Here is a 19126-nt window from a genome sequence, read left to right as displayed (position 1 = left end):
CCAGGGAGGTTGTGGTGTCTCCTTCTCTGGAGACATTCAAAACCCACCTGGACACCTTCCTGTGTAACCTCATCTAGGTGTTCCAGCTCCAGCAGGGGGATTGACTAGATCTTCCGAGGTCCCTTCCTATCCCTGACATTCTGTGATTCCGTGAAGTGTCTTTGTCTATTCATCTTAAAAACACATACTTACTGTATGTGTTTCATGTAAGAAGAAAGACAAAGCATAGTGGTCTGGGAAGAGACAGGCCCACACTGGCAGGAAGACTTCTGCTAGCTCTGTTCACAATTCATATCTCCCATTAGGTCATTGTGCAAAAGTATAAGACGTGTCCATTGTATGAAAATCTAATGGCAGCAGTAAGAGAGAATCAGTGCTATGATGTGACCCAAATACACAGTTAGTTAGTCATCTCCTTACACGCAGGGACTACAGACAGAAGTACAAGATAGAAGAAAAACCGCCAACAAGACAGACTAGCAACTATTCTGTAATCTTACAAGGAATAACATTTACGGCCACTGCTGGAACAAACAGTCATGTCCACACATACATGTTAAACTACTGAAATCTGAGGATGAATTTGTCCTTCTGTGTCTCAAAGGCAGATAAAGGAGTTTCTACCTTATACAAGTGTTAAGATTCAGGCTATGTGTTGATTTCACTGAGTATTAGTATGCCAAAATTTCACATGTCGTACAAATAACATCCAATACAGAAGAGATGACCCCCTTAAGGGTCATGACTGACATGAAAAAACTTCCACTATTTGAAAGTAATGTAGTATTCACAGCTCTAAACTGAGAACATGATCTCCATTACACAAAGTCATCACAAAATAACTGGTTGTTCTATGAAGCACATACAGACTAGCCTTCATATACAGGTCAATACATTTTTTGGAATGACAACCTGGCCAATATCTGCCACAATATACTGCTCAATAAAAACTGTAAATACAGCAAAGCTGGTGTAAGAAAGCTATTTTTCAGCTCCCACTGATGTCCCATTTGCTTAATGCTCCCTAATGTTTGCCATTACACAAGCCAGAAAAAGATATTCTAAAATTGTTACCTATCGTAGTAAGGCCTAAAAGTGAAGAGTTTACACAGCAACAGTATGGCAGTAAAAAAAATCCAACAGATGCTAAAGCCATAGGGGATATTTGGATCACAATCCAGAGCATTCAGACAAAATAGCAAAAAAGCAGAACACCTAAAGGCACTAACAAAAAGGAAATGCATAATATCCCTCAAGGCCAGTGAAACGAAGACCTCGATACTCACTATAAAAAAATCCTTAAGCAATCAAGTTGGAAATAAAATTATTTGTTATATCCATTTTCAAAAAGATAGAAGTACTTACTAGGTAGCTTTAGCACTGCCTTGTACAGTTACATTCAGGATGGGTATCCACGTGCCTCTGTACTCAAAGGCAGGTAATACAGTCGCTCCTCCTCCCATTCCAAGCACCCCTGGATTAGTTTGTGCTGCGCCAGTATTCCCTGATGCATTGCTTCCTGTTCAGAAAAACAGCATGATAAAATCAAGCAATCTAATTTTAGTGACCAGTCAACATTCTTTTTCTGTATTTATGAATAATTTAAGTTGAAATATGTGGATTAATCTGAGACACGCTGCTTGATAATAAAAACCACCACCAACAGAAACAACTACTTTTGAGCTCCCTCAAGTGTCTAAAACATGATTTTATGTCCAAAGTACTTAGTTTAAAAGGTGCAGTTGATTGATACCAATTGCCTTGTTTTCAGTCAAAATAAAATCTTTCTGTGAAAGGTATAGCAGACTTCTTAACATTCTGTGAATTAACTGAACTTATGTGGTCTTGACAAAACAATACACATTTTAATGAAGATATTTAAAGATGTTTAAGATAGATATTTAAAAAATAAGAATTATTTGAATAGTTGCATCTAGAAATCAGTTGCAGGAAAGAGAAGTTAATCATTTCAGGAAGAAACATCACCACAAACTGTAAAGATTTCAGAAATTCAGAAGTCACAAGAAGAAACCCAAAGAGAACTGCTGCATCTGAATTTGTTCCAAGCCAAGGCAGAACAAAAACAAACTCCATCAGGGAAGAGATGACGATGTGTCAACCAACAGTTAGGAAGGAACAAATTTGGTTCCAATATAAAAAGCCAAAAAAAGCAGATAAAAGGACAAAGAACTCTGTATATATATATTTTTATATATATGTATATATACACACACATATATATACTTCCTACATATAGAAGAAGGTCTATACATACTCCTAGTATGTATATACCAACTGTAGGTCTACAGACCTACTATATAAACCTACTATAGATCTACTAGGAGTAGAAACTACAAGTTTAGACTCTCAGTACAGACAATGGGGAGAGAAGGGCAGAGTCCCCAGGAAGGTGACTCGCACCTAATACCTCAGTGTAACAAGTGCCATTTTGTTGTGCTTGCTTTTAATATGTAGAGAGACTAAACTACTAATTTCAGCAATATGAATACACAGAACCCTGTATATACACTTGAACGCAGTGAAGAGTAACAGATTGAAATAAAGTCATGCTGCTAAAGGGAAATTATTAACCAAGCACTGTCACTAACACAAACACAGTAACACTGGTGTCATTTTCTGTCATCCCACTGAGCAGTCAGACATAAACAACTATTTTTATATCAACATAACTCCTTTAAACTGGTAAAAAGGCTTATATTACACCAGTATAATAGAAGTGCCACCAAACTTAGGTAGATGTAGGTTTCAATTTCTCTTATGGAACAGCGACCTTGTTGCAAAACTGAGGCTCAAAAGCCATCTAGAGGTAAGAACCTGCTACGGGAAGACTATCATCATAATCAGAAGACTCAGCTTGAAAATTAGGTTGCATTGATCTGCTGTGTGTGTGTTTGACATGGACATAGGAGGAAAAGAGGCAGAAAGAAATCCATGAGAGAGAGATGTGAGAAACACTCAGGCAGAAAGTGACAAGGTAAAGGAGAAAACAAACTGGAACAATAAGCCAGAGAAACAGCAACAGCACTAAGGGTATGACCCTACTGCAATGCTGTTTCGCATGTAGGCAAAATTTAAGTTTTCAGGAGAATGAGTATTTCAGAACGGCTTTTCATATGTGTGTGTTACACAATGAAAAGCACTTCTCTGATTTACTTTAAGTGGATTAAACTAATGCAGAAATGCTCCTAATAGAAGTGCTCCGTCACCTTTCATACAGATAGCTATTGAACACTGACTGAAGCATTGATAATATTAAGGAATCTGCTAACACCGACTTGGAATTCAGACTTCATGAGTCAACCCTGGAATGTGTGAGTCTAAACCCAAACTTTTAAATGTTTATTAATGTAATAGTAGATATTATAATAATACTTTTATTATGTCTTTATTATCTCTTTTAAGAAGGTAGGTCAAAAGACCCCCCTAGAAATTACTTTTATGTTGTGTGCTGCTGAGGCCTCTGCTTCCAGAACCATGAGAAGAAGCAGAGAGTCTTAACTCGGATGTAAACATCTGCAAAGGCTTTAAGAGGAGGCCCATTTCTTCTTACAGAAATAAAAGTGTACATAGTGAAATGCCAAAACCCTGGCTGCAAGAAAACACAAGTTAGCTTTCAGTAAGTGACTGCTTTCAGCCTACAGAAAATGCCAAGATCATCTGTAAAACAGATCTATCCTTCCTTCCTTCCTTTTCTTTTTTCCTTTCTTGGTCCAGTTTTGTCTCTGAACACCCAGAAGAATTAGCTCTTGCCTCCCAGGAGGAAGCAAACACACACTCTGCCTTACTTCTTCAGTTGCACACTGCCATAAATGACACTCCCACACAAGGAGACAGAAATCAGATAAATACGTTACAGTCAGAAATTAGAAATAACTCCCTCAGAAAAGTTGTGAACCAAGGAGCTTAGTTGCTGTAGAAGATCACAAATGCAGGAGCACAGGATGATAAAATCACCTGTTGTGCCAGACCTGAAAACACAAGCTTGTCTCACGCTACCTTTTCACTTCAATTAACATGGAAATACAGAACTGTACCAAGCCAAATGTATATACTGAATCAGATCAAAATTTATTATTACAAGAAAATGATGGGAAATTAAGATGACAGTAAGGACAAAGCTTTACCAGTTTGGTTTGGTGTCGCTGATGTGTTCCCTGTGCTTGGTACAAGAAATAGTGACTGGATGAAGGACCCCAGTGCATTCACAATATCACGGAAAACTTTAGTGGAATGTTGCTTCATATCATATGATTGACAAAAGGACCTGGAAAGTATTTTATAGTAAGTATTTGACAAAATGTTTTTAGTCCCTACTGTAACAGCAACTTTCCACCCCACCGCACCCACCCCCCTTCAAACTCTAGACTGAAAGCACATTTTAACTGTAAAGATTTAGGTGAATAATATACTTTAGTTTTAGGTAAATGCTCCTTTGATACTGGTAAGATGGAGAAGGTTTGTAATACTCAAATAATTATAACTCAGCCCTTCCTGGATAATAAACATTGCCTAATACTTTATAAAAAAATATCTTGAAGAGTTTATTGTATCCAAGTTTCCACATATTTATAATGTTTTAGGAAGCATTTTCCACCAAAGAAAAATAAAAATATTTATTAAATTTTATGCAAAAGTGAAACTCAATATCTTTAATACCTTAATAGCTGAGGCTGCACACAAAGCCTGTGAATAGATTCTACTGCAACAGCTCTTAGCCATTGTGGTTTGTCTGCATCCAGAAACTTAACCAGCAATGACAGAAAGATTTCACATTCTGTTACCTAAAAGATATAGTTTATAGCCATTAAATTAAAAGAAAAAGCCTCCTACAAAATATTTTCTCAAAAAAACTGGTTTCATCTTAGAAGTCCTATCCCAGCAAGTTTTGCACAGGGTTTAAAAAACCCCTTCAGCAAGCATTTATTCAAAATTATATTAAAGACATACCTAATACTCATAATATTTTTACCAAGCTAACTCACATATGTAATTGTATTGAAGGAGCTAAATTCCTCACAGGCGTTGCAGTAAAGTTCTTACATGTACAACAGTAAAGAAATGAAATGGAAAAAAATATTTTTTAGAAAATATCTAGAATTCAGGAGGTAACAACAGCTAAACATGTGTTTTTTATGCATATTTTGTCAACAGCTTTAGCAACACAAGTCAAAAGCCCCATAGCCATTATTAACAAGTCATGGCAATAAACATTAAAGCCAGGCAAACAAGACCAGAAGGTTCCCAAAACCTCTACTGACAAGTAGTCAAGTAAAGACAAGAGTTTATACAAGCCCATGTTTAATTATCCCATACATGTAGTATATATGTAAACACAAATACACATAAGAGGAAAAGAATAATCAGATTTTTCTTCCCTCAATATATGTCAACAGTTCCCAAGAACTACTTAATACTATTACTGATCACAGTACTGGCATAGACATAGAAAAACAGAATTGCATAAAGAAAATTTGAACATATTCTTACCAGCAAACTGTAAAACTGCTTAATTAAAACAGAAACTACTCTCAGCAAACGCATACAGATGGGAAAGTATGGTTTTTCCACAGGTGCTGGGGAAGATGACGTGCTGGAACCTTGCCTGAATTTGATATTTGGAGAGAAGAGCTTTATAACAAGAGGGCATACCCTCTCTTTAAGAAGAAAACTGAATTCCTGATGCTGAAAAAGAAAACAGAACAAATTATAGGCAGATAGTCTTTAATTGCTACCAGTAGCAATTACGCATCTTCACAGTATCACAGTATGTTTGGGATTGGAAGGGACCTCAAAAGATCATCTAGTCCAATCCCCCTGCTGGAGCAGGAACGCCTAGGTGAGGTCGCACAGGAACATGTCCAGGCGGGTTTTGAATGTCTCCAGGGAAGGAGACTCCACAGCCCCCCTGGGCAGCCTGTTCCAGTGTCTGTCACCCTCACTGTGAAGGAGTTTCTTCTCATATTTAAGTGGAACCTCTTGTGTTCCAGCTTGATCCCATTACCCCTTGTCCTATCACTGTTTGCGACCGTGAAGAGCCTGGCTCCATCCTTGTGGCACTCACCCTTTATATATTTATAAGCATTAACAAAGTCACCCCTCAATCTCATCTTCTCCAAACTAAAGAGACCCAGCTCCCTCAGCCTTTCTTCATAAGGGAGATGCTCCACTCCCTTAATCATCTTTGTTGCCCTGCACTGGACTCTCTCCAGCAGTTCCCTGGCCTTCTTGAACTGAGGGGCCCAGAACTGGACACAATACTCCAGATGTGGTCTCACCAGGGCAGAGTAGAGGGTTATTAGGTTGATCTACTAACCACCCCCCCTTGTAATACACCCCAGGATGCCACTGGCCTTCCTGGCCACAAGGGCCCAGCGCTGGCTCATGGTCATCCTGTTGTCCACCAGGACCCCCAGGTCCCTTTCCCCTACACTGCTCTCTAATATGTAATTTCCCAAGCTATACTGGAACCTGGGGTTGTTCCTGCCCAGATGTAGGACTCTACACTTTCCCTTGTTAAATTTCATCAGGTTATTCCCTGCCCAACTCTCCAGTTTGTCCAGGTCCCGCTGAATGGCAGCACAGCCTTCTGGCGTGTCAGCCACTCCTCCCAGAGTAGTGTCATCAGCAAACTTGCTGACAGTACACTCTATTCCCTCGTCTAAATCATTAATGAATATATTGAATAATACTGGCCCCAGTACTGACCCCTGAGGTACTCCACTAGATAGCGGACTCCAACTAGACTCTGCACCATTGACTACCCCTCTCTGGCTTCTCTCTTTAAGCCAGTTTGCAACCCACCTCACTACTCTATTGTCTAGACCACACCTCTTCAGATTAGCTGCGAGGATGCTGTGGGACACTGTGTCAAAGGCTTTACTGAAGTCAAGGTAGACCACATTCACTGCTCTGCCATCATCCATCCACCTTGTTACATTCTCATTAAAAGGCTATGAGGTTGGTCAAGCATGACTTACCCTTGGTAAAGCCATGCTGACTGCCCCTAATAACCCTCTTATTCTTGATATGCCTTGAGATGGCACCAAGGATAAGATGTTCCATTACTTTCCCAGGGACAGAGGTGAGGCTGACCGGTCTATAATTACCCGGGTCCTCCTTCTTGCCCTTTTTGAAGACTGGAGTGACATTTGCTTTCCTCCAATCCTCAGGCACCTTTCCCGTTTCCCAAGACTTGGCAAAGATGTTGGAGAGCAGTCCAGCAATGACTTCAGCCAGCTCCCTCAGCACCTGCGGATGCATCCCATCTGGACCCATGGATTTATGGATGTCCAGACTATTTAACTGCTCCCTAACCCAGTCCTCATCGACTAAAGCAAACTCCTCCATTGACCTGGCTTCATCCGGGGTCTCAGGGGTATAGGGGTCCCCAGGACAGCCTCCAGCAGAGTAGACAGAGACAAAGAAAGCATTCAGTAATTCTGCCTTCTCTATATCTTCTGCCACCAGGGCACCCACCCCCCATTCATCAGTGGGCCTACGTTGCCTCTGGTATTAGTTTTATCTGCTATGTATTTGAAAAAGTTCTTTTTGCTGTCCTTGACCCCTCTTGCCAGCTGTAATTCTAAGGAGGCCTTGGCTATCCTAGCTGCCTTCCTACATCCTCTAACAGCAGCTTTATATTCCTCCCAAGTGGCCAGCCCCTGCTTCCATGACCTGTAAACTCTCCTCTTCTGCTTGAGCATACCCAACAGATCCCTATTCAACCACGCAGGCCTCCTGGCTCCCTTCCTTGACTTCCTACGTGTGGGGATGCTCTGATCCTGAGCGTGGAAGAAGCAATCTCTGAATGCAATCCAGCTCTCTTGGGCCCCTTTACCTTCAAGCAGTCTTGCCCATGGGATTTCCCCCAGCAATTGCTTGAAAAGGCCAAAGTTAGCCCTGCTAAAGTCCAGGGTTGCAATTCTACTTGCTATTCTGTTCCTGCCACACAAGATGCTGAACTCCATCATCTCGTGGTCACTGCAACCCAGGCAGCCCTCAACCTTTACTGCTTCAACCAGACCCTCCTTGTTAGTGAGGATGAGATCCAGCAGTTACATTTACATTCACTGTACATGACATTCATTTACATTTACATTTGCTGTTACAATATAGCATTCTGAAGTCGTGTAAAACTTGGTATAAATTATAAGTTCAAGAAATTAAAAAGACGAATGGCAGACATCATTGTAAAGCTACCGAAAAGCATGATGAAATGACACCGTGAGATTCATACCACGTGCACCCCTCTTCTATTTTGCAAATTGAAATAGGTTGCTAATACATTGTTTATTATATATTTAATTTCTTAATTTAGCTACTGGCTGATAAAATGCGTTACTGTAGGATCATGGTGCATTTATACGCAGTAGACCCACAAAATTCATAGTAATGATTCCTGCTGCTTTGCAAGTGGGGTGAAGTTAATGTTTTTTTAGAAATAACAATGACACAAACTAAGTTACAGAACTGTCATAAAGAATGCAGTATAAGAGAATGCATCTTTGGAGGAGATATAATGGCAAAACAAAAACTGAAACAGAGTACAACAAAATAAACAAACACAAATAAAGTGTATGGGATTAGAAGAAAGTGGACGAAAAGCACACAGTATGTTTCTATCATAAAAACCCAACGTGTAACTACTACTAGTCCTTCTGAAAAGCAGTACTTACGCTAAATTAAAGGGGAGTTAATGAAGTGCAAATATTACTACACATGTGAAGAAAAGCCTTCCTATTTTCTCTTGGAGAGCTACTCACTTGTAAAAACACTTGTGGAAAGTCATTCAGGACTGACTCAAGAAGTTCAAGGCCAAATGTCCGGGTCATTTCTGTCATACCCACGAGCCAGTAGGGAGCATCAGCATTAACTAACTGACAAAGATCCTTGAAAAGAAATACAATAACATTTACATTCTTCGCACAGTCCCGTACCAGCATAAGTTTTCTGAGTCTACAACAAAATCTACACTCTCTCCCTCCTTTGTAATAAGTAATTTTCCAATTTCAACATAATTTTTCTCACATACTTCCTTTATATAAATTATTAAGTAAAACACTTTTAAAAGACATTTTAAACTTTGCTGGTATCCTTGTAGCAATTGTGTTAATTCCTTCCCTCAAAAATATCTCAATACCAGTGAATTTGCTAAGTCAAAAAAATTTTTATTGGAGTGATGAGTACAACTACTCCCTCTCATTATATAGTCAACATTAATATACAATACCAAGCACCAGAAGCAAGGCTGAACTATAGTAGCAGTGTTTGGCTCACGGAAAAAAAAAGACTCTTGAATTTAATGCAGACATGCATGCTTAGCTATTTAAGATGTATAGTAAAACGTTTTCCTAGGCCACTTTGTCTTCATTTTCCAATTATCCCCCTGGGATACAGCATATCAATGCCAATTACAATAAACGTGCATAAGAAAGCCTGAGGCTCTGGTTAAGGACAGTGTCGACGTGCCAACAGCAAATTTTTGGAATTTCTTACAGGGATGTAAAAGCACACAATGGTAACTGCAATTGTATAAATACATGCTCTGTAACTACCTGAAAAAGCATGTATGCATCTTTAGCACATGGCTTCAGCGTACTGACAGATCTTCTGTTACTATTTCCTTGAACTGCAACTGGCTGGTCAATAGCATCTGCATAAAGACAAAAACCAGTTTTCTGAAGAATGGAACTGCAGAAAATCAAGTACACATTAAGCGTTCTTAGAAAAAGATTCTAGGAGAATGGCCAGGTAATTCTTCTGCAACTTATCATGTCTAGAGAAATAAATGTTAGATTGAATACCAAAGATTATCAATACCAAGCAGTTCTTTCCAATAAATGTCCTCTTCAAAACTACTACTGCCACGTATTTCACACACAGTAATCTAAGTTACCTTCACCTTAAATGACACCATCGCTTCAAATTCCTGCACAACACTAACCTGAAGACCAGTTATCACAGCCTGAAAAAAATAACATTTTATATATTGCTGTACCAACTTGGACCGACACAACGGCTAAGGATTCCACCTCCTTTGAATACAACTACATGTAAAAACTATTAATGTCTGTATTTTTTAAATTACATGTATAGACTTTTTACTACTACTTTATCTGAAAAAATATAAACATTAGATGTGTGTCCAAAAAACAGGTTAGTACAAGCAAGTAGAGTAAGAAGTATGCCCACCTTTGTATCGTTCATCTTCAGCAACCACTCTCTCAAATACTACAGTAACCACCTGCCGTACTGTAGCTGCCGCAGTGTTATTTGTGATGTTATCTTTTGTGAAGTGCAATCGAAAACAAAGTACAATTGCCTGAAGAGAAAGAAAAAATAAAAATCACCTTACAAGAATATATTTTCCCCTTTGAGCTCAGAGTCAAGACAGCCGACTGAGGAAAGCTTTCCAGTACAGCTTGTCAAAAGGTTACCTGAAAAACAAATTGTTTAAGCATTTTAAATCTGAAGAACCAGAATAAGTTTTACAGACTACCCAAGCCAAAAACCTCTGTAGTAATCCTCCAAAAAGGTAATCTAGAAGTGGTATTAACTGAAGGCATTACGATGTGCCAGTAAAACTACAACGATCATACAGAGAACACATAGTAATCAGCCACATAAAACAACTTGTATGAATCTTAATGTTAAAAGAACATTAGGATTATACGGTTAATCACAGAAAGGTCAGTCAACTCCAAAGCTAAAACGCCATTCCTCTCTTACATGAAATCACAATCCTTTCACAATCATGTTGCCTCAACTGCTATTATTTCTCTCTAAGGTATGTACTTTAATGTGTCATTGTGTTGGCAGTGACCTGAATACTGTTTTCCATTGTATTTCATATTAACTCTAACACATAATTTAATATGTACTTATTTTATTATAAAATTTGAAAATTAACATCCATATGCATAGTGAAACCTGTCTTTCTTGTTCATGTGTCCTTATGCTGTGCTCTTGCACTTGCATGAACCTCAAGCACACCCGGTCATAGGGCTACAAGCTCTAAGCCATACAAGATTTGGAATTCTTTGCTTCTTTTTCTTGTAAATGAATTATGCACTCTGCTCAGATGGCATCCTCATGTTAGTTTGTAATTTTACAACACAATCATGCACTTCTTGACTTTCAGTAGATACTGTGTGATTCTCTAGGTTAATCTAACAGCAATGCCTGTATTAGGGGCTTTTCAGGATGGTTTACCACTAATTTTCTTAATTTAAGAAACATTAATACACAATACATGCCTGACTCAAACTGACTAAGAACTTTTCAATGTGGAAAAAAAAACCAGCTTTCAGATATTTCTTAACATAATCTTGAGGGGGGAAAAAATACACCATTTACCCACGCCAATTGATTCTTATATTGGGTTAACTGAGAAACTCCTTTATTTCAGGCTTTGGACAACACCAGGACATTGCTCTGACAGAAATGTTTTTTCTCACCCCTGCCAGAGCCTGCACAAATTTGACTGCACATATCTAAATGGACTCGATTTTAATGTGCACCGAGGAAACTGTTAGAAGTATAGCAATGAGATACTCCAGTAACTGTGTTATGCGAGCATGCTTCTGGATCAGGATACCGGGCAAGAGGAAGATGTCCTGGGAAAGACCTTCCCTACTTATTCGACACTGCTGTGCCCACCTGCTCTTGTGGTTGGTGTCCAAAAGGAGAAAGTTTCTAGATGTTAGAGAGATGAAAAAATAAAGGATGTTGAAAAATATGTTTGGAATACACATAACAAAGGTAAGTGAAATGTAGATACCAAGAAGCTAGGAATAAGGGGGAAAGAGAGAGAGAGAGGGTATATGGAGGCAGAGGAAAAAGAACAAATGAGGGAAGTAATGAGAGGCAGATATACGATATGCAGAAGGGAAAAGTATGGTGGACTTTTAACAGTGACTGTCTCCTTCCAGAGCCCAGATTAAAACTTGATAAAACAACAACATTGCAGGTTGTTAAAGAAGATCTGTTAGCCTGTTAATGACTGATAATCCTTCTTTTGAAAGTTTTTCAATTTTCTTCAAAAATAATGCTTCTGCCTAAGAACAAAGCACCTTATTTGGAAAATGAGCGTTACTTGGAACAAAAGAAATAAGATAGTGCTGAAGAGTCTACGACAATTTCTACTACTCAAGCTAAAAAAGAACCTACCGACAAACCATCCAATCTGTAGCAAGTTTCTATTCTGTCATTTATGGGTTTCATAAATTTTCCACTATCTTCCTGCCTTCAGCAGACCTTTGTAACTTAGCTTTGTTTTCCTTTCATGTTTTTCCTTTCTTTGATTAAGTAGATTAATAATTACTTTAATATCCACACATTTAACCAGGTAGGAAGCTATTTCATTAAAACCAGAAGCAAAGAAAAACTGAAAACCTTCCACTAGAACAGAATGCCTTGAAAAATGTTCTTCAATTCTATTCTCTCTCTCTCCCTTAAGGAAAAAAGAATTGCTCTGATATTAAACCAATACACCGAAGGCAGAGCATAATAAGGACAGCAATTTGGAATTATTTGTTTAAAAACACAAAAAATCTTTCTTAAGAGAAAACAATATAAAATGTAATGCAGAAAAAGAACTTACTTTAAACAGAATTTCACAATTAACAGATGGGCAAACAATGCTGCTCCTTGAAAGAGAACTATCTTATAATTTAAGATTAAAAAGGATAGTAATAGGATTTCTTTGTCTTAGTTGAAATTTAATATTCAAAATGGTCCAATAAAGTTATTTCAGTTCTGACTGAAAGAGCAATAACTGGACTGCTTCCAAAAGACATTTAAGGCAGGGTGGCAGGCAGCTTATTTTAATATTTGCTTTATTAGTGAGAACTAACACTGCACTATGTGCTCTGATTTCAGCTTGAAAACATACATACAATGAATTTAGTAGATGAGAGAGACAGACATTAGACCGGAGTTTTTATTTTAAGTTCTCAGTGAGTCAGAAATGCATTATAGTGGAAGAATTAAAAAACAGAATTAAAAGGAAGTTAAAAGAAATCCTATTTTCAGAATACAGCTATAAAAACAATAAGGACACAACAGAATCAAGAAAGCCCCCGCTTCTTCCATTATTCCTAAATGTTTAATATTTAAGATTTCTCCCTGTTTTTCCTCCTGGATATTTTAAGTACTATAGCTGGCACTAAAAAATTCTTACCTTGGACAGTGATTCATCATGCACAACTGTATTGGTTGTTAAAAGTACAAGAACTGTCTGGAGCAATTTAAGTTCTTCGAGACTATTTTCCATCAGTTGCCAAAGCATATTAATAATGTTTCCTGCTGCAGCCTACAAAGAAATATTTTTTTGCCAACAACTGAGATATATACATTCTGGTATATCATGTGTACGCATCTAAGAATAGCACTCTCATAAAAGCACATCATAACTGAATTTGTCTGTTTGTCTGTACCATAGGACTACACTGAGAATATAAAACCAACCTCATTCCCAAAATATTTTTGAAGAACTGACTGCAGAAATCTCTTAATGTGTAGGCCAAATTAAAGTGCATGCTACATTTTCTACTTGGAAATATAGAGAAGACAGTACAAAGACATTTTACCTTCAAAATTAATTCATATCAGAGCAAAACCAGTGTAATTTTACATTATGCAAGCATGATTGAAGGTATATTTTAAAAATATTATTTTCACCAGCTTCTTAACATACTATATATGCAGTACCACAATATATCATGACATTTACAGTTGCAGGAAATGTGCATCCATTTTATCTTATTTTTAAAAGTAACATGTAACAAAACCATAACACATAACACACAGTAAATTTTGTGGATGCCACTTTAAGAATTACATTTATCAAGGACCATTACATGTTCTGCACCTGCAGTATAAGAATGCAAACTAAATGATCTGGTTTGAGTTTTCATGAGTTTTTCCAGAAGTTACTACATGTTCCTCACTTTGTGTTGTGTTGGTTTTTTTTTTTAAATATGGTCACAAAGGTTTTCTTTTAAACTACAATATTTTAAACACAGATATGAGTAAAATATTATGCAGACTATGTTCATTATAATATAAACAGCCTCCTAAAAAGCATTCACCTTCAGTTTGAGTCCTGTATTTCTCACACTTAAACATTTAGGTATTTATATCAAGATTGATCTTACCTCTGAAACAACTTCATGGGACATGAGCCTCTGTATGGCTGCTAGACACAGCTGAGTGATCTTTGGTTCCTTTGTTCCACAACCCATTAAAAAAGGCTGAACTACCTCCGAGCTGTTCTCTTTCAATGCTTTCAAAAAGAGATAAGGAAGCAGTCAACGTTTAATACTTTGAAGAATACAAGGCAAAATTTGCTTTTTGTTAATAGGGATGATTAACAATCTCCAGTCTTGGAAATTTGGGATTTACTCTTGCACCACGGGGAAAAGACAAGTGAAGACACACTGGGCTGCCACAACTCACAGGTCTCCTGGCTGAGGCTCAAACCCTAGGCACCTTCTCCTCCACACACTCAAGTGACTTACTCTTTCCAAATCCAACACGCCTACGTTGAGCCCATGTGCTTGGCGAGAGGCTGTAGGGTTCTGCCCACCCCAGAGCTTTCTCTGGCCTCGCAGCAGTGACCAGCCTCAGGCTGGGAAGTCATCTCCTCCTGCTTCGCTTCACCTCAGCACCCAATTCAAAAGCAACACAAAGTGCAGCACAGGGACACAAACCAAAGCACACGGCATGAGGGGGAGCAGCAAATGTCACTGACAAAACAGCAGCAGAAAGAGACTGGACTGTTCATATCCTGGGCATGTACACCTGGCTGTGAATTCCTCAATTAGTGTTTTAGTGAGAGAGGGTGGATTCTTAACATGAAGCTTTGTCAGGAGAAAACAAGTTTCATTAACTTCTCTTGTTTTTTTGTTAGGAGAAATAATTTCACAATGAATACAACATTCCGCATTGACATTTTTTAAAGTTTTTCCCCATAAAAGTAATTGAAGACATTTGAGACAAACTTCATAAAATGAATAAAATAGCAAATATTTCTGAGAGAGGAAAGGAAAGCACGACTGACCAATGAGTGCTGTTCTGTCAGCAAGTGTGGTTGTTGACTCATGCAAACTTTTAAGATTTTAGCTGCTCATCACCCTTTCAGATATTAAAAATTTCCTCACAGTTGAATGGTCAATGTATGGTCTTACACTGCATCTCGTATACCATGTCTATGTGTAGTAAGAGAAATGTGTTCATTAAAAAGTTTCATACACATTTTTAGAGAGCAGATCTTGCCACAAAAAAAAAATACATTTTCATATAAAAAAATACAAACATTATCTATTTTATCGTTTCTATTGAGCAATGTGAAGTTTGGCTCTCAAGAGCGTTTATGATTAAGTATCACTACAACTTATTTGGAAGAATAAAAGAAACGTCAATGTAAAAGCTACAAAAATATTGAAGCAGTATATACTGAAACAGTAACTAACATGCCTAACAAGTTTCTATGAAAAGAGCAGGCTAGCATAAATTCCAGATGCCAACTTTCTATAAGGTAGTAGTTCTTACAGGATGATACTAACATACACAGTACTTAGTTTCATCAGCCGCTTCAGAGCGAGTACAAGCTCTGTGTCCAGTTGACAGAGGCTGACCTTGCACCAAATATCTAATCAAAACCAATTAAAATGCCACCATAAACGTGAATGAATACACAGGTTCACCGCTTGTTTAACAATCTGCTTGGATTTCAACAGTTTTTTTTAACTACAAAGCCAATAAACTTGCTTTTAAAATATACAGTACAAACCATACCCACCAATGATTTTCACCCCGTGATTTTCAAATTATAATCAAAACGTTGGCTATTTCATCAAAAATGGAAGTTTGTTCCCAATTAAGACACATAATTTAGGCATCTGATTATCAGTGTCCACATGGGAGCTAATGTCTCACCTGCCTTTAGAGTCTCTGAACACCTACAACACACAGCAGTAGGGCCTTGAGAGCTCACTCTAATATGGGCACAAATGCTTCTTCACTCATATACGTTACTGAATTGCCATTAAATACTAACCATCAAGCAGAGAGAAGAAAGCAAAACTTTTAAAAGGATCTCATAAAACATTTATCCTTAACATAAGACTTCTGAATGGAAATAAAATGGCATGAGAGTTAACAAATAACAAGACAAAAATATAAACTTTTTACAGTATTTTTCCTAATACTCCACTAAAAACAATAATTTAACAATGGGATTTTTACTTCATGAAGCTGAAAAATTCATGTTTCATACATCTGGTCTAGCATTGATCACTGTATTAGCTTCAGTCTTAAAATGCAGAAAAAATTTCTTATATCCAGATCTGCTTCCATTTTGCTACCAAAATTATGTAAGAATATATTAAAAAAAGAAATCTACCATAATAAACCCCATCAAAAGAGGTTGTAGGAAAGTAAAACTTACACCTTCATTTCATCAGCAAGATTATGATTCTAGTTTTTTAAAAGAACTTCTAAAATGAAAGTATGAACTGTGCATCTCAGAGCCACATGGAAACAATCTCTCACATAATTTACCTCCTGTGATGTAAAGCACAAGATGACTTCTCTTTAAGACCTACTCAAATCCCTATAAATAAAATATAAAGCACGTACAGACTGCCAAGAACAAAGACTTTGAAGCTGCTCAGCTTAACTTTTCCAAGAGAAAGAAAGAAGTTAGATCAATGCCCTCAGAGTTCTAGCAAGTTAAACACATCTCACCAGACATATTATCTGTGTATTTGTCATTTTAAGATTTCATCTCTTTGTGTAACAATTATAATCCTACACAGTGTAATGTTTCAATAAAGCATCAAGTCAGCTTCTTCAAAACAATCTGATAGAGTTGTTCTCATCTATTTTAGTGAAATGACAGTTTACATCAAAATGTAAAGAAAAATCATATCCTGATCAAAATATGTATTTATATTACCAGAATGTCTAGTAGATGTTCTCAACTAGCAGTCCAAGAGTACCTACTTCACTAGATTTCACAATTACAATAGCCGTTTGCAGCTTTATTATTACTAAAGTACATGTGCTATCTTCCTCCAAAAAAACTATTAGTATCAGATAGGAGACAAGAGATCTTGACATTAACTCATCTACAACGTAGGTTACAGCTGACACCTCGAAAAATACAAGACTCCATAAAAAATTGGGACTGTTCAATGACATTATGTTTAAACTGTGGAATGTTATGTTAATGTGCAGGCAAAATCATGTTCCCCTCTGTTACGCAGTTTCTTACCAGGAAAAAGGTTATTATCCTATTAGCAAAGGTTAACTAATCTAAATAACTTTTAGGACCTGCTGGTTTTCCAAACCTCATAACAACAAATCTGCACTTTTTTTTTGATTAATTAAATAAGTACTAGCTACATTCTAGTTTAAACCTTCCAAAGGAAAAGTATTTACAAAATTTGACCAACTACCATAAAGGGTTCCCTCAAAAAGACAAAAGACTGCCTATTCATGCCCCAAATCAACGATCTTTCACATCTCTTCACTTTGACATGAAAATTAAGAAACAAATAATTTTGCAGGATTACAAACTAGCTTTCTAAAATATAAAGTTGTTTGCACAGTAATATGCAAAAGAATGTTGACAGTTTCCCAAAAAGGCTAACTAGAGATTTCTCTTGTTCATTTGTGTATTTTGATATAGCTGACATTACCTGGCATTGTTTTCCCACTTATGTCAGCATTCATGACAGCAGTAAAAAACAAAGAAAATAAACAAATAAAAAAGAGGCATTAAAGTGAAATATTGAGGGGTGGGACTGCTACTTCAAATAATTCTTCAAAGTGCCTCCTTACCAATATCTGATTTACATACCTCAAAACAAGAAATAGTTTTACACCTGTTTCATTTGGACCTTTCAAATAATTTAGCATTTGAAGAATTTTGACTACAACTGGAGTACACACTCAAGTATTAACATATGACCATTCAAATCTGGACAAAGGCTTTATCAGCGATTGTCAGGAAGCCATCAATTTACATAGTATTTAATAAAGCTGAAGAAAGTCATGAGATGCTGTTTTAAGCACTTACAAACCTGCAATTCACAAGAATCTCCTGTCTCTCACAGCAATGGTACACCTTAAATTGAATGACCTTGCCTCAGATTAAGATGAATTTTTGCCTGCCAGGTACAAGTCTCCAAAGGTTAGACTCTCATACTAAACATACAGGCGATGATCACACTGCAGAACTCCACACCAAGAACTCAACAACACCTGTGGTGAACGTAGACAGCGCAAAAAATATTGAGAATTTGGAGTCTAAGCACTTAATGCTATTTTTCTAAGGGAATGATTACTTTTGTAGAGCCACAACTGAAGATAGAGACCTTCCTCAGCATCAGTATAGCATTAACATGAAAAAGTAGGAGTATTAAAAAATTCTCATGCTACTGTTCTTTTTGCTAGGTGTCCCCAAGGTAAAGCATCACTGACACAACACACGCGAAAAGATGTGTAGGATTATTACACACATCCAAGACATCTTTTTAATATTTTGATCTGTAACACCAGTTTATTTTTCCCATTGCATTGCAAATAATTACCTGCCAAAATATCACTGTTCCGTGCAGCTATGGTTTTCACTTTTATTATTCCTGATTCAGCAGCCTGGAAGAGAAGAAAATAAGTAGTTTAGATGCTATTCCATACATCAATATGTAGAAAGCAATAAGAAAATGGAAGATAAATTAGAATTTATAGTCTCAGAGCAAAAATGCTTTTGTAGTGTTTTCAGTAAGCAGAGCTAATACAGAAGTGAAATATTTCTGGCTTTTAGAATTCCTTTCCAGAATTCCACCGGAAGGGGTATATTCTGTGGTTCAGAATTTTTAGAAATCACAGTTTTCATTGTACTACTTACCAGTTCTATGAATGCAAAGAAAAATCACTAGTAAACAAAAAACCTGTTAATTAGTCTCTGTACAGTTTCAAACTGTGAAACAATTGCCATGATATATAGCCTGTCACATTCATCAGGTTGAAGTGCTGAAGAAACTGAGAACATCAGTAATTATAGGAATGCTTAATACTTAACACTTAAGTAATGAAA

General features: G+C 37.2%; 1 protein-coding gene across 1 annotated transcript in view; it reads right to left on the bottom strand.

The window, feature by feature from the left end:
- MON2 (MON2 homolog, regulator of endosome-to-Golgi trafficking) overlaps positions 1-19126 on the bottom strand; it is a 78443-nt gene that overhangs the window by 44089 nt on the left and 15228 nt on the right. Inside the window, exons 2-11 of the mRNA XM_080358500.1 lie at positions 18621-18684; positions 14178-14305; positions 13202-13333; positions 10213-10342; positions 9576-9673; positions 8784-8909; positions 5509-5703; positions 4678-4802; positions 4146-4285; positions 1366-1519 (exon numbers count right to left, since the gene is read on the bottom strand). Coding sequence (XP_080214626.1) covers positions 1366-1519; positions 4146-4285; positions 4678-4802; positions 5509-5703; positions 8784-8909; positions 9576-9673; positions 10213-10342; positions 13202-13333; positions 14178-14305; positions 18621-18684 — 1292 coding nt within the window. The remainder of the gene's footprint in view (positions 1-1365; positions 1520-4145; positions 4286-4677; positions 4803-5508; positions 5704-8783; positions 8910-9575; positions 9674-10212; positions 10343-13201; positions 13334-14177; positions 14306-18620; positions 18685-19126) is intronic.

The sequence above is a fragment of the Nesoenas mayeri genome (genome assembly GCF_963082525.1).
Source record: "Nesoenas mayeri genome assembly, chromosome: 1".
In the NCBI taxonomy this organism is placed as follows: domain Eukaryota; kingdom Metazoa; phylum Chordata; class Aves; order Columbiformes; family Columbidae; genus Nesoenas; species Nesoenas mayeri.
Note: the sequence above shows the minus strand (reverse complement) of the source record. Positions and strands in the feature narration are given on the sequence as shown.